Raw genomic sequence first — 24,524 nt, 5'->3', positions numbered from 1 at the left:
TATCCTTACTATTCGAGTGGCCGTATTGTATAACTTCTATGCATACTGTCTTCCGCAGTTGTCAAAAGAAAACGTATTGTGTTAATTACTGAAAAAAATTACAAATAATTGAGAGGTTTGGGAAAAGAGAAAGAGTATGCGATTTAATAAAAACACAAGGATAAAGTGCATAAAGTATGTAAATCTACAACATGAGACATACTATTCCTATCTTTCCGCAGGCATTCATCAACCTTCAACCCTTGGCCATTAAGAGCCCGTCATTGACAACAGAACTTCTAGTGAACTCCTGATCCACTACATAGTATGTTAAACACAAGAACACGAAGAAAATTACGAAATTGTAGGCTAAAGTAATATGCACTTAATTTATGAAAATCTTTTATGGTATGGATTATCCGATTTTTTCGATTAACCGTTCAGTCTATCCCCTTCATTACCACGGATAATAGAGGTTCTACTGTATATCAATTTTCTTTCGTTCTACCAGTTGAATCAATTATCAAATTAGGTGCTGCCATTTTCATGTACAAAGTTATTAACAATTTAATACATAGTAATATTATATTTCAGTTTAATAAAGATATACATACTTATTTAACAAGACAAAAAGACAATGTATTTTTTTCTCAGCATAGCTCAGTAACTTATGAAACGAAAGGACTTAACCATTTTTTAACAACAACTTTTAACCAACTTCCTTCAGAATATAGAATTTTACCAAATTGCCGGTGTTTTAAGAATTGTTTAAACATACATTTTTGGGGAGATTATTTATTTTAATTCTCAGTTGATTTATTTATTTCATGGTTTCAAACTTTTTCTTCTTTCTGCCCAAAACTTTATGTCATCTTATTATTTGTTCTTATTTTGCTTTCTTTCTTTAATAAATTCTTGTGTTCAAATATCTGGGAGCAACAGTAACAAATATAAATGATACTCGGGAGGAAATTAAACACAGAATAAATATGGGAAATGCCTGTTATTATTCGGTTGAGAAACTTTTATCATCCAGTCTGCTGTCGAAAAATCTGAAAGTTAGAATTTATAAAACAGTTATATTACCAGTTGTTCTTTATGGTTGTGAAACTTGGACTCTCACTTTGAGAGAGGAACAGAGATTAAGAGTGTTTGAGAATAACGTGCTTAGGAAAATATTTGGGGATAAGAGGGATGAAGTTACAGGAGAATGGAGAAAGTTACACAACACAGAACTGCACGCATTGTATTCTTCACCTGACATAATTAGGAACATTAAATCCAGACGTTTGAGATGGGCAGGGCATGTAGCACGTATAGGCGAATCCAGAAATGCATATAGAGTGTTAGTTGGGAGGCCGGAGGGAAAAGACCTTTAGGGAGGCTGAGACGTAGATGGGAAGATAATATTAAAATGGATTTGAGGGAGGTGGGATATGATGATAGAGAATGGATTAATTTTGCTCAGGATAGGGACCAATGGGGGGCTTATGTGAGGACGGCAATGAACCTCTGGGTTCCTTAAAAGCCAGTAAGTAAGTTATTGTTTGTTTTCACAGACTGTAGTTTCATGACTTTTTCAATTACATTGTATAACATATGTATGTGTTCTTGTACAGCCCCTACATATGAGTTATACTCGTTGGGGCATACTCAATAAATTAAAAAAAAAAAAAATTCAGTTCCAAGGGATGGAACATGAATTTAAAGTACCGATAACATATTATATGAAAGAAGAACATAGAGTGAAGAGAAGCTTACAGAACTTGAAATAAAAAATAAGGAGTTTGATCTTGAGATGAAAAGAAGAATTCATGATCTTGATGTTAGGAATAGGGAATTGGATCTTAAAAGAAACAGCTAACTGAAATCACAAGATTTTGAAGTAGTTATGGTGTTTATTTTGTTCAAGTCTATATGTTCTTTTTTATTTAAATTTAAAAATTTAATCTAACGTATTAACCCATTAATGCATAGTGTCCGAAAAATCAGACACAAAAGAATTTCGTTGTACAGGTTATAGTGTTCGACCTATTTCTTTGAAAATATGCTATATTTTTTCCTCAAAGTAGTAACTATATTGAATTGAGTAATTTTTGCTTTTCAGTTTTAATTTTCGGTGTTAGAGAATACATATTGTTCAGATAGCACCCAAGCAGTATGATGTGCGTAAGAGGTAATTAAATTTATAATTTAATATACTTCATAACAATGTAATTTTTTGATATTAGTCTATACTATTGTTAATACTTCCATTATTGAAGCGGCTCATAAAAATCTTCATTCTTGTTAAAAGTTTTGCTGTTAACGAATTGTAAATGTCAACGTCCGAAAAAACGGACGCTATGCACCTGATACACTTACAATGGAATTTCTAATATGAATGCTGTTATGCTATTTTTGTTACTCTTTTCAGCCTAAATGTGAACCATATTTTGGAAATAATTGAAAATAAAAATAAACTTGCATAAGAGCAGCTCATTATTTTGATATACCCTCAGATGATGGAATGAGACACATACAGACAGCGAAAAATCAGATGAAGAAAGAACACGAAACCAATTTCAAGAACTTTGGCAGGAAAATGCTTCTTAGTGTTCGTGAATTACAGATTGTTTCTAAGGACAGTGGTGGTATTTCTGCAATATGAGGCATGTCCAGAAAGTAAGTTTCTCTGGAGCTGATTAGAGAAAAATAATTTCTTTCATGGAAAGATTTATTGGAACAGGTACAGAAACTTTGGAACTATTTTTCAACATATTCCCCACCAGAATTGAGACATTTGTCATACAGTGGGTTCAACTTTTGTATCCCTGTGTCATAGAAATTTGATGCCTGGGATCGGAACCAGTGTGTGACAGCTGTCTGTACCTCTCTGTCACTGTGAAAATGCTGACCGGACAGGAATTTGTTGAAGTGTAAGAAAGATGGTAATCGCACGGCCACTTACAGCTCAGTGCATAACATCTGCTGGGTGGTGCTTCAACACCCACCCTACAGCCCCGATCTCACTCCCTAATCAATGTGGGTGGAAATTCTGAGCATAGAGGACATAAATTGCTTTTTGATAACCATTTTACATCTGTAAAGTTGTTTATGCATCTCGCTCAAAAAGGAATTTGCGCTTCTGGAACTTTACAGGAAAGTAGAACTGAAAACTATTCTCTCAGAACTAAATCAAAATTCAAGGAACAAAGGAGAAATTCACATGACTTCAGAACCTGTGATAATATTCTTATTGTTCGAAGAAATGATAACAGGGTTGGATTACACCAGCCACTAACTTTGAAAACATGTATATGTTTATTTCATCTAGATTTCTAGATGGTGAAGTGAAAAGTAATGTAAAGTTTCAATTTCTCAGCCTATACTATTTTCTTCGAACAACAAAGGAATGGGAGGAGTACATTAAATGGACCAATATGTGATTTCATACAGATCCAGAAGAAATGATGGTAGCCAATATTCACATATATCTTGGACGTAGTGTAGTAAACAAAATACTGGCAAAAGTGAAATATGGTGTACTGTACTTCTAAAATTTCGATGTTTTATGGCATTAGGACTGCTAAAAACTTACAGACAACCAACACATCAAGGAAAAAGTGTACCTATCAATATCAAGCATGTGCGGTTTCATGAATTGAACCACTGTTTCAAAGAGGAGATGTGGTAACTACAAGGACAAACACAAATTTATATGTTGCAAATGTAAAATATGTATTCACCCTACTCGTTTCACCCTAGTAGCAGTACGTCACAATTGTTACCTAAAGTAAAATAAATACCTAGCAATAAGTGATTTTGATTGTTAATAGGGCTCTTATTACTATAAAGAACCTAAAATAAGAAAACAGCAATGTAACTGATCAGTGTGCATAGTGTCCGATTTTTCAGACGGCCTGTATTTCTCGAATAAACAAGAATAAAAAAGTTTTATTGCTTAATATGTGCTCAACTGATGCTAAATAGCAAATTCTTATGAAGAAAATTCTTTTAAATACATAATTCAACTTTATGCACTAATGGGTTAAATCACATTAGATAACTTATATATTTAAAGGCAGTATTGATAACTTCAGTTTTGAAGTGGTTTGTAGTGGTCCTAATATGTTATGATATTATTTTGATACTAGTGGCTTGTGCAGCAAATACTGCTGCAAACTAAGTTCGTTAGACGTTCAAATAAAAATTTTTCAAATTTATTTTCAATGAAGAATACTTGTCTTTTTGATAGTTATTTGCTTCCATAATAATGAAACATACTCCCTCTGAATGGATTTTTTTAGGCCAAATACTTTTTCTTGAACCTATTCAACTTCAGTTTTTGAGTTTCAACGCGAAAACGCAAGTATCAATGTCAGGACGATAGCAGTAGCTATTTCAGGTCATTGTGGATTGTAGGCAAAAGTTAAAAAAATGTCAGGTTTGCTAAGTTTTCGAACAATAGAATTTTCGTATATAGCTGCTGCATGTAGAACTTGAAATGTAGAGCGTAAAATCATTTTATCCTACTAAGAGATCTTGCTGAAATGATCTGGAGACTACAAAATTTTGTAGGCCTCTTATTTTATCAGTAAGTAATATCATTTGATCTTTTCTTAGGAACTGTAATTTTTGCTCTCTCTCGAGCCAATACTGAAGGCAATGACACATATCAATATCTATACTACACCGCCATTAAGTATATGAAAAAGACCCAACCCCACTGGGTTAATAAGTATAAAAATATTTGATTTTAATAACAATATTATTATCTTACTTAAGTTTTGTAGCTATATATAGCAGCCACTCAGTAAATTATAGAAATGAAGATCTAAATTAAGATATCCTCTACATTTACTTACCTAACCTCAAAACGTTTCACTTTCATGTCATCAATATAGCATCAATATTATGTACAATTAATGAAAAATAGATGCATCATGATATTAACTATAATAATATTTAATTTGTAATGGTAATAATGTCATCAAACCACCTCAAGTTTCGTAGATTTGAATATCCAATACACAGCTGTACTCAGAAAATCATACACTGCAGAATCAGTTTTAAATAACAAATTGAATTGAGCTCTAAATAATATTTAGACATATTATGTCGGCTATCCTGCAGGCCTTCGTGTAATAGCCTTTTGTCTATTGTAGTGTGCGTTTTGTTCTGAAATTCAATCAAGTCGGCCGTGATTCAGTAAAAGTAGTTCTCAAAACTGACAACAGATGGATTTTGGAAAATAGGAAAATTATGTAGGAAAATTGACATTTCACTGAAAACTACTACTTTTCCGAAAAACTTTGGGTTCCAAGCTTCAAAAATGAGGGGCCATTTATTAAAATCCATTCAGCCATTTTCCCGTAATTTCCATTACCAATTCAAATTATATATATATATATATAGATTTTCATAATGTCATTCGGTTTATATTAATACCATATTAATAATACCATAATCAACATATCACATCAGGTTATCATGCTACTTAAAACAGAAGATATTTAAATTTATGTAGCTTCTTAAATAATTGAATAACAAGTTAATCAGTAGGTAGTTTAACTTAATTCCAATTGAAAAACGAAATTTATTGCATGTTATCACTTATCACATAATTTATATACTGTATGGCTTATTTATAATATAGTAATAATACATAAGGAAAAAACAGTAGACCTAGGCCTAATTATTTTAAGACATGAACATAATATGAAATATACAGTATATTCCCTCCAGCTAATTTCTTATAATATGTTAGAAAATAAACACATTGCATATTTCAAGTAATTAGTTACTTTCTGTCATTGAAATCCGACATTAATATAATTTTGGTACAGATGAAGATATATTTCAACTTGTAACATCACTGCGTAATTAAAATAAAGTGGGATTTTTACATAAATTTTGACTACACTATAATGTGTTAAAATATTTGTGTATCGGTAGTAATATTTTATACAACACAGTTACATTTAAGTTATGTCATCATTAGTATTCTATATTATGAAGGTTGTGTTGCATCTAAAGCTACACCACACAAGATAATATGTCATGTTTAAAAAAAATAACAATTTTAAGCTTAATAATTATGGTGTAAGTTACTTGTACTGCTTAATTTTCAGTGAAGTAAAGTTATAATTAGAGCTAGGATTCGTATGTAGTAATAGCTAATATTTTTAGTCTGTATAGTTTATAAACATGTAAGCCATGCCCCCCACTCCTCATACTTGCCATTCTTGTCATTCAGTACTTCCATTAGTTAGCGCTAAGGGTCTTTAATCCTCTTAACCACCACTTACAAAACAGAGAGGGGGAGGTTAAAAGCTGCATTGTCTAATCCTTGTGACTTTTCTTACATTTCGAGTCTTGTCAACCAGGCTTAAAACCTTCTTAACCAGCATCACATCGACTCAACTATACTCGGCATCATTCTTAACTCATGCTACATATAAATCCTATCTCTAGTTATAATATATACTTTTGAAAATATCCAAGTTTAACATGAATAATAAACAATGTTACATGTACTACAGTGTATGAAATTTACTTTATCTTAATTTCATCCCTTTGTTTCACTGATTCACCAACAAATTTTAATCATGAAAGTACTGATGGATAAGGTGCTGGTAATGCTTAATTTCCAGTGAAGTAAAGTTGTAATATACTTTTGAAAATATGCAAGTTTAACGTGAATAATAAACAATGTTACATGTACTGCAGTGAATGAAACTTACTTTATGTTAATTTAATCTCTTCCTTCACTGATTCACCAACCTAATTATATTAGGTCTGATAATTAAAAATATTATAGATATTACAAATATAAGAACTAGTAAAATAAATTGATTAATATTTATATCCCCATCTATATAGTCTGAAGTACTGATGGATAAGGTGGTTTCGCCTGACATTATTTTCTGCTACATTTGGGTGGTTGTTAGCTGCTTGAGGGAAGTTATGCACAACGTTAATGGCATCCAACTGGTCATCAGTAACAGGAGGTATATTTTCATTCTCATTGCAAGCTATATTGTGTAAAATAGCTGTTGCCACAACTACACTTATATATACCCCATAACTCCTCTCTACTGGATTTCTAGTCCTTGTAATGGCCTCCTGAAAAAGTTGTTCCTCTGGCGTATGTGTAATTGTCAGTGGTGTAATGAGATAATTTTGTACAGCATATCCACTATCTCCAACTAGAATAGCTGCACCAAATTCTCCATCTTCAAATCGCCTCTTAATTCTTGAAGAATTAAAAATATGTGAGTAATGAGATGAGCCTGGCCATCTAGCCACAATGTCTCGAATCAACAAGGAGAATCAGACACAGTTTGCACATTAATTGAAAAAAATTCCTTGTGATTTCTGAAGATTTTTGCATCTCCTCCACCTGGTAATTGTATTTTCACATGTGTACAGTCAATTGCACTTATACAGTTAGGAAAGCATGAAATCATATGAAATCCATGCTTAACCCTTGCCTTTCTTTAGGTGTTGTGGGCATGTTGATATAACGCTGTGACAAATGTCCTAGAGCTGTAGAAACTTTTGTAAGGACTGAGAGAACAGAGACTGGAATTAGAGTACAGAGAGGACAGAGAATGATCTGAGAGTACAGAGAGTGAACTGAAAGTACATAGAGTGAACTGAAAATACAGAGAATGGACTGAAAGGACAAACCGTGAACTGAGAGGACAGAGAGGAGCCTGGGAGGGTAGCACTAAGGGATAGGAAGTAAGCTAAGAGAACAGAGGGAACAGAGACTGAACTGAGTGACGAGAGGATGGTGAGTAGACTGAGAGACCAGAGAGTGGACAGAGGGGATAGAGAGTAGACTGAGAGGACAGAGAGAGAGGGGGGGGGGTAAACTGAGAGGAAAGGAAATGGACTGAGAGGACAGAAAGTGGACTGAAAGTACAGAGAGTGAATTGAGAGTACAGAGAGTAGACTGAGGGGCAGAGAATGGAATGAAGGGACAGAGTGTACTGAGACGACAGAGAGAGGCCTCAGAGAATGGTGTGTAGCCTGAGGGGATAGGAAGTGGACTGAGAGGATAGGGAATGACCTAAGAGAACAGAGAGTGAACTGAGAGAAAAGAGAGTGGACACAGAGAATGGTGAGTATATTCAGGGAACAGAGAGTGGACTGAGAGGACAGAGAAGGGGCAGAGAATAGAAGGAGAGGACAGAAAGAGGAGAGAGGGTGGATTGAGAGAAAAGAAAATGGAATGAGACAACCGAGAATGGACTGAGAGGACAGAGAGTGGTCAGAGATTACAGAGAGTGAATTGAGAGTACATTGTGAGGATTGAAAGGACGGAGAGTGATACAAAGAAAACTGAGAGAATGGAGTGGGCTGGAGAGAAAAAGAGTGAACTGAGAAGACGCAGATGAGAGAGAGAGGGGGGGTAGGGGAGGGAGAGGGAGAGACGCGCCTGCGCTCTCTCTCTCTCTCTGACTCGCAGTTTCCCCAGTTCACTCTCAGTCATCTCTCTATCCTCTCAGTCCACTCTGTAGGCCTACTCAGTCCACTTTGTGCCTTCTCTGCCCTCTGCCTTCCCTCTGTCTACTCTCTCTCGTCTCAATGTTCAATTCATGAAGGAAAGAGAAGACTGAGTCTAAAACAATGACTGAGAAGACATTGATGACTGAAACTGACCAATATATTCTGACGATTCTAAAGCATTCTGTTTATTACCAAATGAGAAGAGTAAACTAAGCATTGTTGCAGGTGTTCATTATCACTCGAATTACCACTTGGAAGAAAAATTAAACTCAGCATTGTTGCAGGTGGTTAAACTAGAGTGATGAAACTTGGCATACTTATTCATTAATATCTTTGTTGTGACATGTTTGTATTCAGTATAGTTTTATTGCTAGAGATTTTTATGTAAAACAATATTATTATTTTATTAATGTTTGAACATTGAAGAAATTATATATTGTTACAAATAAACAAATTATAGTAGGGCATTACTAATACTCCATTGCACCTTTAACAAAAAATTAGGGTTATAAAAAATAATAATTGTTTTAGAAATAGGATTTCATTGAGGAAATTAAAAAAATAAATAAATAAGACAAAGTAAGTTTAATTTTTTTTTAAAGTGTTGATGAGAAAATATTGAAATTTACATTGTGTGATTATGATACTAATATGCATATTCAGTAAACATTTCAACTGTGTAGCTAAAATATTGTGAGTTTTAGAAATTCAGTAGCACATCGCTTTAAAGTCCCTTTCGAGGGATTTGTGCTTCATAGTTTTGCATCCTGAAAAATCCTTCACCCCATCCTGTGTAATAGATTTCGTAAAAAATTCACAAATTTTTTATTTTACCTTCTTATTTGCCTATTTATGTCCTGCATATAGTGTACTTAGCTCTGTTTCAATCAATAGTTCAGAATGGTATATTAGGTTGGGGAGAAATGGCAAAATTGACACTCCACCCTTTAAATTTTGCTCCAAGAAAGAATTATCAAAATTTATCTGAGCTATAAACCTTCAGATTACCCAACAAAATTAATTTTTCAGGAATTTGATGTATCAAATCTAGAACAAATTTATAAACAAACATTGCTGATTTACTTCCATGAAAACAAAATAAATTTAAATTTGATCCTGGATACTGTACGAGACAGAACTACAATTTCTTTGTAAACACCCCCAAATTCTACACAACAGCAGAAATTTTGGAGTCAGAATATATAATGCTTTAATTAGAGTTTACCCTGAACTAAGTACACTTGACACACATGGATTTAGGAAACAAATTAGATTAATTATTTAATTATTTTCTCTTTTCTTAAGCTAATTGAATTTAAAATTTAAATCTAATACTCATGCACTTTTGTAGTTTCTGTATTTGTATATAAGGTATTATTACATCCTGTCCTTATTTTACTCCATATTAATGCTGTTGTACTGAATGAACACTCTCCAATTTTGTAAAATATTTTATATAACTAAAGTAAACTGCACTGAGCATGATCTTCTGCTCTTTTGAGCTGCAATGCCTAATGTAGCTGAATCCATAAATAAAGAAATTTGGAATTTACTTTAGATTCAATTATTAGAGATAGATTTCATATATTGTATACATTTTATTTCCAAGTACAGCATATACAACAGAACATATGTGTGTAGATTTTTACTTTAAAAATGTTACATTGTATTTTTCCAGCATAGAGTGAGTAGCCGTTTATATGAGAACGTCAGAGTAGTGAAACGAAGAGCAGCACTCCATGACTCTGAGCTTCAGGCATTCCATTTCATGGTGAAGAAACTTCGTGGTAATTTTTATGATAATTCATAATTCTAACCATTTTGAACGAACATTGGAGTTAATTTGAACTGACATGTAATCTTTTTTTTTCTTTTTCATTCTTAAAAACTTATTATAGAATATATCTGAGATTTTGTAATTTATTTTTTATGTATTAGTTACAGACTTGTTTCAGAATTACTTTGTTAGTTACTGTGCATTAGGATGCCGCTCAAAATTAAAATTTTGAAAAGTCAATGTCTCACCCCTCGATTTGTTCATTTTATTAATTAAACATTAAATACAAAATTTGAAGACAATTGGCCATTTATTAGGAGTCACTCAATACAGTTGAACATTTTTATTACAATCACAATGAAAATATACACCAGTATTTCATATTACAAATATATACATACATTTTTACTGCATCACTGCACATTGTCAGTTTATTCAGATTTGGGTATCATTGGCAATACTTTTCCACTATTTTCAGAAGGTACTACTACTGTTTTTTCTTAATTGGTTAGCATAGAGTTGAAAGACTGTATCAGCGAAATACCATATTCTGTTGAATCATTAACAGCTTGGAGATTGCCAGCCCTTTGTTTGGCTAGAATGAAGTCCTCATTTTTCTCCCACATCCTGGGATCTGTTTTAAGAAATTCGTCGAAAATATTCAAAGCCACAAACAGCTTCTTAGTATTCTTTGAATCAAAATCTGGTAGTTTCTTTACCTACTTCAATATTTTGTTCACTAATCATAATTCTTTGTGGAAAGTGGTCCTCTTCTGGTTTGTCTAATGATAGCATGGCCACTTACATATCTAAAGGCACATCTGTATCGAAGAATGAAATAACAATTAGTTTTCACTCAAATACTACGAATATCCTGAGAAACTTTTGAGCTCAGCATTTCGTATAGATGAATTTGTGGTTTTATGCTTTATAAGATTCTGTAACAATTCAAGATCTATCCTTGGACCAAGTGCAACAGATGGTGCTTTAAAGCATGATTTTACATACAGTTATACCATAAACAGGTTGAGCTCATGAATACAGAATAGTTCTTACACTGTTGTGTGAAACTGTGATCGAAATAAGTATATCTTCAAGCAGTATATCAATTTTGCCATCCACCTAGCTTTGTGTAAAGCACCTGGATGAAATAACATGCCTCTGGTGAAGGTTTTCTTCTAAGAAAGTGCCGTGAGAGTTACAACAGTTCTTTGTAGTTTTCCCTTTTAATTGGTTATAATCGACTAGAAATAGCTTCATCATCCATATCTGACTCATATACATCTTCATCAAACTTACTCTAAGAATTAACAAATCTCTGAAAGAGCTGAATGATTAACCCAATCATGTACTAGAAAACACATACCAAACTCATCATCATCATCATCATCCTTCACGAATTAGGCCTCTGTAGACCTGTTTCGGCCCCATCTAGCAGTCTTCTTAACGGTCTTCCTGGTCGACGATGTCCTCTAGGTTTATATTGCATCATAATTTTTGGGATTCTTGAATTTTCCATTCTTCTTACATGATCTAGCCAATTGAATTTGTATCTGGTGATTTTTTCTTCTACTGACTCTGCTTCTAATTGTTCTAAAATTTCTTCATTCCTTTTTCGGTCTAAAAGAGTATATCCTGCTGTTCTCCTGAAAAATTTCATTTCCGTTGCTTTGATTCTGTTCATGTCTTTTTTCTTTAATGTCCAAATCTCGCTTCCGTATAGAAGGGTGGGTAATGCTAGTGTATTATATATTTTTATTCTTGTAGATTTTTGTACTAATTTAGCTTTTAATGTATTGTTTATTATTCCTAGAATTTGTGTAAATTTGGTAATTTTCTTGTTCACATCTTTTTCATTTTGATAAGATATTTCACAACCCAGATAATTGAAATTTTGCACTTGTTCGAGGCATTGGTTATTGTGTATTATCTTACTTCTCACTGGGTCTTGTCCTAAAAATGCCATTACTTTTGATTTTTGTGCTGAAATTTCCATCCCAAAATCTTTTAATATTTCATTTAATGTATACAATCCTCTTTGTAAATTATCCTCTGAATTGGAAATTATGACTTGATCATCGGCATAGAGTAAGGTATTTAATGTTAGAGCACTGGTTATTTTGATTCCTGATGTGTAGATTTGGTTCCATTTTAAAATAATTTCATTTATATAAATATTAAATAAAGTTGGTGATAGTGGACAACCTTGTCGAACTCCATTATTAACTAATTTTCTTTCGGATATACAGTTATTTATTTTGACACTTATTTTGCTGTCCGTGTAGATTTCTATTATATTTTGGAATAGCAAATTTGGAATATTTTTTTCTTGTAATATGTCGAATAAAAGGTCTCTTCGGACTTTATCAAAAGCTTTCACAAAATCAATAAAAGCTATATGGGTTTCTAAATTAAATTCTCTTCTTTTTTGCAACAATAGTTTGATACTAAATAATGGATCTACACATGATCTTCCTTTTCTAAAGCCATTTTGACACTCCAGAAGGAAAGTTTCAGCATGTTTTTTTAATTTTTCATTTAAAATCCTACTAAATATCTTATAACATGTGTTGAGGATACTAATCCCTCTATAGTTTTCAACATTCTGTTTATCTCCTGTTTTATATATGGGAATAATTACACTATTTTTCCATTCTTCCGGTGAAGTGGCAGTCAGATATATTCTGTTTAGAAATCTTAGTAATCTTTCTTGAAATAGATCTCACACCAAACTCACAAAGCTTATTTCCAGTTTGTGCTCCAGCAAAATATAGACTACACCTTTCAAACCTCTCTTGCCTGGTGTGGTGTCAAAATAACATGAAATGAACTCTTTCAGCCTGATTTCAATCCTGTATTAATTGGAATACTACATTTCTTGTTATACAGGGTCTGGCAGCAACAATAAAGGTATTTTAAAGTTATATATATTTTAAACCCTAATACATATGAAAACTGTAGTGGTACCTACTTAAACTACAAATCTTGGAATTTCATATGCACAATTCACTTTTTGAACAGAACATCATTTAAATGGCCATCATCACTTTCAACACACTGTTGTATGCGGCTTCGAAAGTTATTCATGACACTTCGCAGTGTCTCTGGTTGAACCTCTCTTATTGCCTCGCAGATTCTCTTCTTTAATTGTTCCAAGTTTTGAGGCCTGGTATTGAAGACTGTATCCTTCAGGTAACCCCACAAGAAAAAGTCAGGAGCTGTTAGGTCTCGGGACCGAGCTGGCCATGGCACGTCTCCAAAGCGAGAAATTACGCTCCCTGGGAACAAATTGCGCAGAGCTGCCATGCTTATTCATGCAGTATGAGCGGTTGCCCTATCCTGCTGGAATCATAGATTTTCATGCTCATGAAGCTCTGGCACAAAGAAAGTTTGTAGCATATGCCTGTATCATTGAGAATTTACGGTAACAACTTCACCATCTTCATCCTCGAAGAAATACGGCCCGATTATTGTGAAAGACAACACAGCACACCACACTGTCACTTTAGGGTCATGAAGAGGACGCTGATACAAGATATATGGGTTCTCAGCTGACCAGTACCGCATATTCTGCGTATTTACAGTGCCACTTAGATGGAAGTGTGCCCCATCACTTATGAGAAGATTATTTATCAGTGTTGGATTCTGATTCATTAATCGCGTAAAATTTTGGCAGAATGCCAAGTGGAACGCCTTATCTCCATCTGAAAGACGTTGTGCAACTTGCATATTATAAGGGTGGAATTTTAAGTCTTGGTGTAAAATGCCTTCTGTCCGACATTTGCAATGCATTGCCATGCTTCTTTGCTGATATCTTCGCACTCCTCAATACAAATTCCCTCACCCACGCGATGTTTCCTAGCAATCTAGCATACGCACCAATTGTGCTCGACCAGGGGGGGGATTTGTTTTCCACACTGCCCTTCTGATGCCACTGACTGAACCATCTTCTGATAGCAACATCAGAAGGAGAGTCACGTCGATTCAGTTATCGTCGAAATCCTCATTGTGTCTCTATTATGGAACCTGTTCTAATGAACCACTCAACAGCACAAATGCACTCCTGTATTGTCCAACACTCCATGGCTATGGCTGACTAATCAGTCTGAGAGAAAGAAGCAGATGCCTAAACTTATCTCCAAGGTTAACATTACTAAGCTGCCACACATACCAAACAATAGCCCCGCGTAATTTGAAAATATAATCTATTGAAATATCTTTATTGTTTCTGCTGGACCCTGTATTCCAGGCTCATTTGGAAACTTCGAAGCATCAGGAAGTTACATAGCCTCATTCCTTAAAGAAGGTATTCTTTTACAGGCATGTTCACTTAGAATGCAAGTCGTTAATTGAAGAGTAGCTGTACCAAAGGCACTAAGTGCCAAAATTATAAAAGGTAAAAAATTTAGGATACGATATTTTAGGCCATTTTGAGTGAAAAAGTTCATATGAACATAGGTCCGTTTTCAAACGATGGCGGAGTTAGATGCATTTTTTTGGTAAAACATCTCACCCCAATGTGAATCAGATGTTACCATATGCTGCTGACGTGAGAAGAGACGTGAGGCAAGGTCAAGTTTGCAATGAATGACGTAACATTGGAATATGCATTGTGAGTGATGTAGATAAGAGAAACAAACTGGGTGGTGGGGCATTACAAATGTCCAATCGACTGCCCTTGTCTGATGTAATGACACAGAACCTGCAGATAACACAAATAGCCTACACTATCATCAATTCACAGCAGTCCAGTCAGCTACCTACAGTACAATAGCCACTGGCGTGGCTCAGTCGGTTAAGGCGCTTGCCTACCGGTCTGAAGTTGCACTCGGGCGTAGGTTCGATCCCCGCTTGGGCTGATTACCTGGTTGGGCTTTTTCCGAGGTTTTCCCTAACCGTAAGGTGAATGCCAGGTAATCTATGGCGAATCCTCGGCCTCATCTCGCCAAATACCATCTCGCTATCACCAATCTCATCGACGCTAACAGTAGTTATACAGGTACAGTTATTGGAAGTGTTAAGTTGTGTTTTTCAAGATGCCTTAGAAATTTTCGACTGCAAAATACGCCGATATTGTGTATGTTTATGGTTTGTGCGATGGAAGTTCCTTGCGTGCCATTGCTGAATATGAACGACGATTTCTGAACAGAAGAGTCCATATCAAAGAGTACTTACTGTCTATGGGGTTGGATGAAAGATTTGGCATAGCAAAGGAAGGGGGAAATGAGAGAGGCACTAATCGACTGTATTTTGGATGTGGCATAAAGAACAGTTACATACGTGCAACTCTCCCGAGCGATGAGCGCGATTCACGCCCTAGCACAACAGTGCACTGAAGCAGAAGGAGGTACCTTTGAAAATGTGCGAAAACATCGACCTTGACATCTAGAATATTAAGAATGTATGCATACGTGAATATAAAATGTAAATTTGTCCGTTATCTGGCTTTTATCTGTCTCTACATGCAAGTTAGTACAACGGAATTTGAGAAGTTTTTGTGACATCAAAGAGCCATATCTCCTTAACCATTCGAAAACGGACCTATATTCATATGAACTTTTTGACTCAGAATGACTTCAGAATTCACATCCTAAATTTTTTACCTTTCCTCGTGAATCACCGTGTGTGTGTGTGTGTGTGTGTGTGTGTGTATGTGTGTGTGTGTGTGTGTGTGTGTGCGCGCGTGCGTGTGTGCGTGCGTGTGTGTGTGCGCGCGCGCGCTTTTTTTTTAAGGAAAGTAAATAAAATCTTTTGCAATGCATAATTTTTTATTCTGAACAGAAATAAAATAATATGACAAATCCTTATTACTGGGAATACTATCCAGTCCATTCACATCAATAATACTGTAATTCAAGCAACGTCTTTTGTAATAGTATATTTAACTGGAAAAAAAAAAAAAAAAAAAAAACATCAGTACCAAATAATGTGCCTTTGAAAGGTTATAAGTGATAACACCAATTTAGGTTTAAGCGCCACACAATTAATAGGTCATAAGTGCTAATTATGGGTGGGAATGAGCTGTTACGTGACTAAGTTTTCCTCATTGAGACATAGAAGTTCTCTTTAGAAAGCCTTATTCTCAGGATTTTCCAAATAAGGTATCATGGATAATAAAGAATTTCTTTTGTTTACTGATATCTTGTTTTCAGGGTATAACAGTTTTATTGTTGCAGATGTTAGATCCTTGATGGTTTTCCCTATTTTTAAGATGTTTACTTTTTTCCATGCCCCCATATTATCAGAGAAAATTTCATTTAACAGAAGAGCAGTTGGATTTGCACATTCAACCTTTATTCTTACAGCCTTGTTATTGGTGTTGAGAGATGCATCGGCAGCTTCTTTTATATCCCAAAATCCATGAACTGCCATGTCAACAACTTCGAAAGAAATCATATTTTGCGAAGGTTACCACATTGTGCAAGTCATTTGGAACCATTGTCTTCATCAGGCTTTTTTTTTTTTACGAGGGCAAAGTCTCTGTTGCAAGCCATAACGCTGTGACCACTGACAAGAAAATTATAACCTATTGTGTCGAAAACCCCATGAAGAACAAGGAACATCAAAACATATATTACCATCCTATTCTTGTTCTGTCCCAGACAGTTATCGCTCCATAGTACCAAATGCCTTTTTTGTTTGTAACATGGGTATTTAAAACTTTAAGAAGGGCAGATGCCACCTCTTTACCTCTATGCCTGCTGACTTCTTCATGCCATATACACACAAAAACACTATTGTTATGAGATACCTGAATCCTTAGATTATAGCATGATAATTGCGATAGATAGAACATGTCGTTTTGGGTAAGGCTAGTACAAACAGGTCTTGTAAATCAATAACAGGCAGCATTTATCACTACCAGGAAGTTGGGAATTAGTGATTTCATTTCTCATATATTCTATAGCTTCCTGCACTTTCTTTTGTGTTTAACTTCCATGTTTACAAGGTAATAAACAATGAACAGCACACCATGATAACATTCAACAAATGTCACTTATAACCTAAGTAAAACCTACTGGAACTTAGTACACGATGCCTTTGTTGTTGCCACTACACAATCTTACAATGTAGATAGAACTTACAACATTTGTTGAGGTATTGGCGATGGTATATAGAACCATTTTAAGTAAATATCTGAAAAACAATATTTTTGGTACTTCCTGCCTTTGGTAGAGCTACTCTTCAATTGCATTTATGGCATGATACTCTTCCAGTTGGGGTTCGTACTATGTCCCACAAAGTTTGAATTCCTCGTGCATTGTCCATTGCACTTTCTTCAATAGGTCACTTTCATAGAGGTGTAAGTGGGGGGGGGGGGGGGGAACAGGCTTAAAACTTAACAGTTTGAGGGTAACTTTCTTCCAGTTATGAATACACTAGTCCCACCTAACAACCAAATGCCACAATGTTTCTTTAAACTGTCCTTACTTGCTGGAGATTCCGTTTTTACTTGAAAAAATAAAAAGATAACAGCTATAATATAGAAAAATGCAAGAGCCTTGATCTACCAATAAATTTTGAGATATTGCAAGGAAACTTTGGGATAATTAGTTTTGCACAAAAATGAACAAAAAAGGTGGTGAGACCATTAAAAGCAAAACATTCATTTCAGCAGCACCCTACTATGCATTTATATTATATGAATATGATAAATGTTGTTTTGATCACAATGTAGAAATGAATACTTAAATTGTCACAGGGTATTATTTCACTGTTACAGCTAAGTATAATAATCCACCTTGTTATTACGTCATTTTCTCTTCAGTGTGATTGATAGAGACATACACATTGTTGTCTATTTTATTTTTACATATTCTGGTCGATTTTGTTAACATTGTTTAAATACAGCAAAAACTCGTTAATTCGAAGTGCTTGTGACAGAGGAAACACAGTTAAAATTACGTAATTTCAAATTATCCGCAGCAGTAGGAAGGGAGAGGGAAACCTGGTCTATGAAACCAATGATAGAAAAGTTAGTTTTCTGGGAAGAGGGAGGGAGAAAAAAAGGTGGTGGAGAAAAATCGTGAATAATACAACTTATTATGTCACTCCAGTTTCCAAATCGTAGAAATGTAAAATGAAAGTCAGTCAACCTATATATATATATATATATAAAAAAAAAAAAAAAAAAAAAAAAAAAAAAAAAAAAAAAAAAAAAAAAAAACACTATTGTTCCTAGCACCGTCACAACTCAAGCTTCGTGACTGTATATACTAGACTGTGACTTTACGTCATGCCATCTGCGAATTCCTTTCTCATTGTAATGTGAGGTTATGTTACAATAAGACTTTGATGTATCGCTAAATTGTAGCATACAGAAGCCTATTTTATCCACATTTTTCAACACACATAGATGATATTTTGGTACTTGGCTGATATAATGTTGTTTGCATTCAATATACAATCTGTCATTATTAGATGTAGTATATCTAATTGTTTTATCGGGAAATTTTCAGTATACAGATACCTCACTGGCAACAATTATCTCAAAATTTAAAAAAGAACAGATTTCTCTGTGCTTGTCGAATGCGCATCATCATGCTCACGAAAAGGCATTAATTTATTTTGTGTGCACAAGGTTGGAATTTTGGAATATGAAGGAAAAGCAGGTATCCGTGTTCTGAAATTTATCCGAAAGGGGAAGAATTACAACCCCCTCCCCCAATATGTTTCCTCTTTTCTAGGCCTACATGTTTTCATTTTATAAGTGTATTATATGATGTGATATCGAACCAGATAAATAATAACTGTACGTTTCTCGTATACATTAAATCCAACGTGTTCATAACATAGGCATTATATATTGCTTCATGTACACAGCTGGCGTACACGCATATTATTCTTCACCTGACATAATTAGGAACATTAAATCCAGACGTTTGAGATGGGCAGGGCATGTAGCATGTATGGACGAATCCAGAAATGCATATAAAGTGTTAGTTGGGAGACCGAAGGAAAAAGACCTTTGGGGAGGCCGAGATGTAGATGGGAGGATACTATTAAAATGGATTTGAGGGAGGTGGGATATGATGAGAGAGACTGGATTAATCTTGCACAGGATAGGAACCAATGGCGGGCTTTGGCAGTGTTTTTTTTTTTTTTTTTTTTTTTTTTTTTTTTTTTTTTTTTTTTTTTTTACGAATAAGAGGTCATACTAATCATTTTCTTTTCATCTGAACTATTGCTACAATATGCGTTTGTGTTTTTATTTGCTTTGTATGTTGTTATAACTACTGTACATCGTCTTTGGTTATCAAATTGTTCTAGTATTCGTTTCATATCAGACTACTAACAGTATTGAATTATGTCCATAACGTGGGCGAGATATTATCAGGCTGCAAAATTCGCTCAATACATTTTTTTACACAATTTTCTAATTTTCAGCAGATTTACAATACACTGTGCGGTTTCTCTGCTGATGCAGTGTTAATTACAATATACGGTAATTCTGTTATTTTTCTAAACACTTTTATATCCGTTCTCTTAAATGTATTGATTTAGATTCTTTACTCTATTGTAGGTATTTTGCTCTCTACAAATCATTGTTAGTCAAATGAAATATAATAGTTGTTTGTAACGGCTACTAGTAGGCAACTCCTGATCACCTTCCTTACGAATTTCTTTCTCACTATCATCAAATTTCCTTTATACTGGTCCTTAAATTGTTGAAACTAGTGCTGAGATAGTTACAATGATTTCTCAAGTGAAAATCATTCAATTTAGAAGGCTGAATTCAAAAACAATTTTTGTAGCCTCTCCTTGTCCTAAATTGGAAATCTGAGTAACTTCATATTACGACAATATTTGTTCCTTCTTCTGCAGTTAACATAATCACAGATGGACATTCTGAATGAATAGTTTGTTACACAGAGACCTTTGAGACAATACTGACACTTGAAGTTCTTTATATACAGTGGGACCCAGAGATTTTGGCAGATGGATTTTGTTAATCTGAACTCCAAAGCGAGTTACTCACTGCTGCAATCTCTATCACAAGCAATGGGTGGGACATAAGAGTAAACATATCCGAGTGAACTCGATGGACAGTCACTTCCAGAAACTATGCGTATATACTAGATAACTATAGAACTATGGTAATCTATAATGTTTGTATGCATATGAAAAGGGGTCAGTTCCCGACACAGTTTTCGAGATAATTTCAGTTGCCATTGCATAATCTTTTCCTCGTTACTATAAAGTATAAAGACAACCTATATAATAAAAAAAAAAACTATTCTATAATCAACAGAGTGACTCATCACCTTAAATCCCTTTAAACCCTATGTGTAGCTTCTGTTAATCATTAGTCAAAAGATAAGACGGAGTTTTACGAAATATGAACATTAAGGGATGGGAAATGGCAGTAATGATCAAAATAATTATACTGATTTATTTTTTGAACCAGCAGACATGCAGACTTTAAATTTAAAACAAAGTCCCCTTTATAAAATTGGGTTAGACTGCTTGTCTCTCAGAATTGTTTCTAAAACGTACAAGGAATGTAAAAAAAATCATCTTCATGTACCCCCTTCAAATAACTTTTGAGAGTTTTTTCATTCCTAACGGAGCAGAGAGGAGAAGAAAGTATTTAACGGTTTTAAAAATTCACTAAAGTATTGTGACAGCCAGGATATGATCTCGCGACGAGCAGAAGTCGGGCTAGGTCGGCGGTGGCTCGGCATGGCAAATGAAGTTTCACTCGCATCTGCTTCCTGGGGCATGTGCTGTGGCGTAGAGAGGAGAGGAGAGACGGCGACCACGGCAGAGAGGGGGAAGTAATGCGCCTGTGACTGAGGGGAGAAATCCAGAGAAATCGAGAGGCACCATCTTCTGGGCATCTATAGAAATTTCCAGCATCGTACTTTCCGGAAACTATAGTTTAGTTATAAATACGACACGTGAGTGAACTTGAGCAGTCAGTTAGTTAGTTAGTTGTAGTCGTTGCTAGTTTTTGACAGCAAGATAGTCTTGTGTAGCAGTGAAGCCAGCTTCGAGACCGGAGTACTACTTGAGTTATGTCCGTAACTGTGGGAGCCGGAAGTCCTGAGTTTGAGTGCAGTGGACCGCAGTTGGGGGACCTGAATTCGAAGTTCAGTGGATTGTCTCTGAAGGTCTGGGGTTCGAGATACTGTGAACTCGAGTGACTGAGCTAGAAGAACTAGCCAAGGCAAACGAACTGAGAACTGACAGTTCTGATTTGTAAATAGTGCTTTGCGAACATTAGTTAAGATTAGCAGTACATTGTTGTTCTCAATAATCCAAGTAAATTGTCATTGTAGTCTGTGGAGTGCAATAACGAATACTGTGTTACTTTGTGGAGTGGAAATCCCATTGTTGACGGGAATGTTTACATTCAATTATACAGAGTGTTTAAAAAATACGGGGCATAATTTCAGGTATGTATTTCCCACATGTAGACAATCAAAATAGTTCATTACAACATGTGTCCGGAAATGCTTCATTTCCGAGTTATGGCCTTCACAACATTGAAATTCACCGGAACGTTTTTCTTTCCGCAGATCGTTGTCATTACAGAAGATGTTCAAAATATCCACCTCCTGCTTGAATACAGACCTCACATCGATGTCTCATTGACCTGCGAACACGATCCCAAACTCCAGGAGTATTGTGTATGCCCTCAGAACATGCCACAATTCGATTCCGAAGGGATTCCAAATAAGGCACCAGAGACGAATAAACCAATGATTTTAAATGGCCCCACAAGTAGAAATCGAGAGGGTTCAGATCAAGTGAGCGTGGAGGCCAAGCAATTGGGCCACTACCTACAGTATCCATCGATCAGGAAACCTTCGATCCAAGTACCGGCGAGCCGTACGACTGAAGTGTGCAGGAGCGCCATCATGCAAGAAGTGAATGTGTTGACGATTGATCAGTGGAGTGTCTTCTAAAACATGAGGTATGGTGTTTTCCAGGAAGTTTGTGTACGCCTGCCCCATAAGTCTGTTTACAAGTACATGGGGTCCAACTAATCGATCACCAATGATACCGGCCCACATGTTGAGGGAGAACTGCACCTGGTGATGAGATGGAACAGTTGCACATGGGTTTTCATACGCCCATACATGCTGATTGTGGAAATTTGTTATGCCATCTCGTGTGAACTGTGCTTCATCTGTAAATAATACTAAGGCAGGAAAGTTCGGATTTACACCACACTGCTGCAAGAACCACTGACAGAACCTAACTCGTGCAGGGTAATCTGCTGGTGACAGGGCCTGTACACGTTGCAAATGATAAGGATACAATTGATATTCTTTCAACAGTCTCCAGACAGTTGTATGAGGAACATTGACTTGCAACGCTACCCTTCGTGTGCTGATAGAAGGAGTCATGTTCACAGCCTCCAGAATCTCATCCTGTACTTCTGGAGTTGTAGATCTTGGTCGTCCCCTTCCCAAACCAGGAGAGTTAAATTTTCCATACTCGCACAGACGGTAATGGAGACGTACAAATGTCTTCCGATCAGGACATTGTTGCTGTGGGTACCTCTCCTGGTACAAACGACGAGCGAGCGTAGCATTGCCGTCCGCCTTACCGTACATGAAGTGTATCTCTGCCAGCTCTTGATTTGAATACATGTCGCACAGTCTAACACCTACACAACACTGAATGTAACCTTCGCCTCAAAATGAACTGTCAGAGTGTCCTCTTAATGTCTCCTTTGACGGCAACGACCTGCGGAAAGAAAAACGTTCCGGTGAATTTCAGTGTTGTGAAGGCCATAACTCGGAAATAAAGCATTTCTGGACACATGTTTTAATGAAATTATGCCGCGTATTTTTTAAACACCCTGTAGAAAGTGATTATTGTCGTAACAATAAAAGTTACATTCTTGATTTGAATTAAAGTTACAGTATTTTGAACTAGCCGGCGTAGAGACTTAAAATTTAATATGAATGTTACTCTCTACAATCTTGGTTAAACATTCTTAGATTTTTAAATACCATCTCCTAAAATACTGGTGAAAAGGCAGAAGAGAGTGAGCAATCTCATGTCATCCAATCTCAACGAAAGTCAATATCTGGGGATCTTTGGGATCACAGAATACAAATATGGTACTATTTCGTCCGAATTTAATCCTGAAGTGATAGAATGGGACAAAAATGGGCAAGGAATTAATTTGATATCACAGAGATTTTCGAGACGAAAATTATGAATAACAAAATTTATATGAATTCAATATGACAGATTCAGTTCCATGAATTATATTAAAAAAAAAAAAACCAAACATCTGGTAGTGCAGACAGACAAAAACACAGTTAACACATGCATTTTTAAGGGGATATGTAAAACCTTTCGAAAGTATAAATTTAGTAAAATCCAAAAATTTAATTTCTACATATCTTGAATGAATTTTGTGCAGGAATTTGGTATAGTCACCAGCCAATACTTCTAGATTAATAAACATATTTTTAGAATCCATAAAATATTTATTGTGAATGGTAATTACATTTTTCAATTGGTATAATTTGTGCAGAAAAATTATTTTTTCCGATATTTTTCACGATTTTGAATAATATTAAATACTTTCTTCTCTGTTTTATACACAACACTTTTGAGGAAAGTTCATTCAATAAAAAGAAAAAATGATAATTTTCTCCATTTTCTTAGGTGTACAACGCCTCCTTAATCGAAAATTGTCCTGTTCTTCTAAGGCATAAATGAATGTTGATATTTGCCTTCACAATCAGTGTGTACCCAGTATATTATAGTAACTACTGTAGTTCAGCTGCATAAACATCTGCAGATACAATAATAAATCATCTTCTACAAAAAAAATATGATTTTTATTAACCAAAAATTACCAATTTTCACCCGTCACTTTTCTTGTGGTGCTGAAGTTTACGAGGCAAAAAACGAAAAGGATAATTCAAGTCCTGGCCTTTCGTTTCAGAAGACTGCCACAAAGAAAAAAGGACCTTGTTATTGGAGAAGAAGCCAAATTGCTGTCACAGACTATGAAGATAGTCAAAAAGTCACACATTTTTTGCGTTCCGTGGTTTGGCGATGTCTTAAGAAATAAGAATTTAAATCTGTTAATGGCAGATGCAACAAGTTAGGAATTACCACGGTAAAAAAAAAAAAATCCATCAAGCTCGACAATACTACAGACTCAGATTAAAGAACATAAGAATCGAATCGACGACTTTTCTCGTGATCTATTGCTCAGAGACCGCCTTAAGGTAAGCGTTCACTACATCGTATTGCACTCATCGGACGAATCGCACTGATCGGAAAAAGACTA

At 35.2% G+C, this 24,524-nt stretch overlaps 1 protein-coding gene across 12 annotated transcripts in view; it reads left to right on the top strand.

Moving 5' to 3' along the window:
* Nucleotides 1–24,524, top strand: part of Pi3K68D (phosphatidylinositol-4-phosphate 3-kinase catalytic subunit Pi3K68D) — a 987,208-nt gene that overhangs the window by 164,672 nt on the left and 798,012 nt on the right. For all 12 annotated transcript variants that reach the window (XR_011333110.1, XM_069831124.1, XM_069831122.1 and 9 more), the window contains one exon: nucleotides 10,157–10,265. Coding sequence is in view for 11 of the 12 variants with exons in the window: in XM_069831124.1 (XP_069687225.1) it covers nucleotides 10,157–10,265 (109 nt within the window). In the remaining variant the exon portion in view is untranslated. The remainder of the gene's footprint in view (nucleotides 1–10,156; nucleotides 10,266–24,524) is intronic.

The sequence above is a fragment of the Periplaneta americana genome, chromosome 7, assembly GCF_040183065.1.
Source record: "Periplaneta americana isolate PAMFEO1 chromosome 7, P.americana_PAMFEO1_priV1, whole genome shotgun sequence".
Classification (NCBI taxonomy): Eukaryota; Metazoa; Arthropoda; class Insecta; order Blattodea; family Blattidae; genus Periplaneta; species Periplaneta americana.
This window is presented reverse-complemented; position numbering and strand designations above follow the sequence as displayed.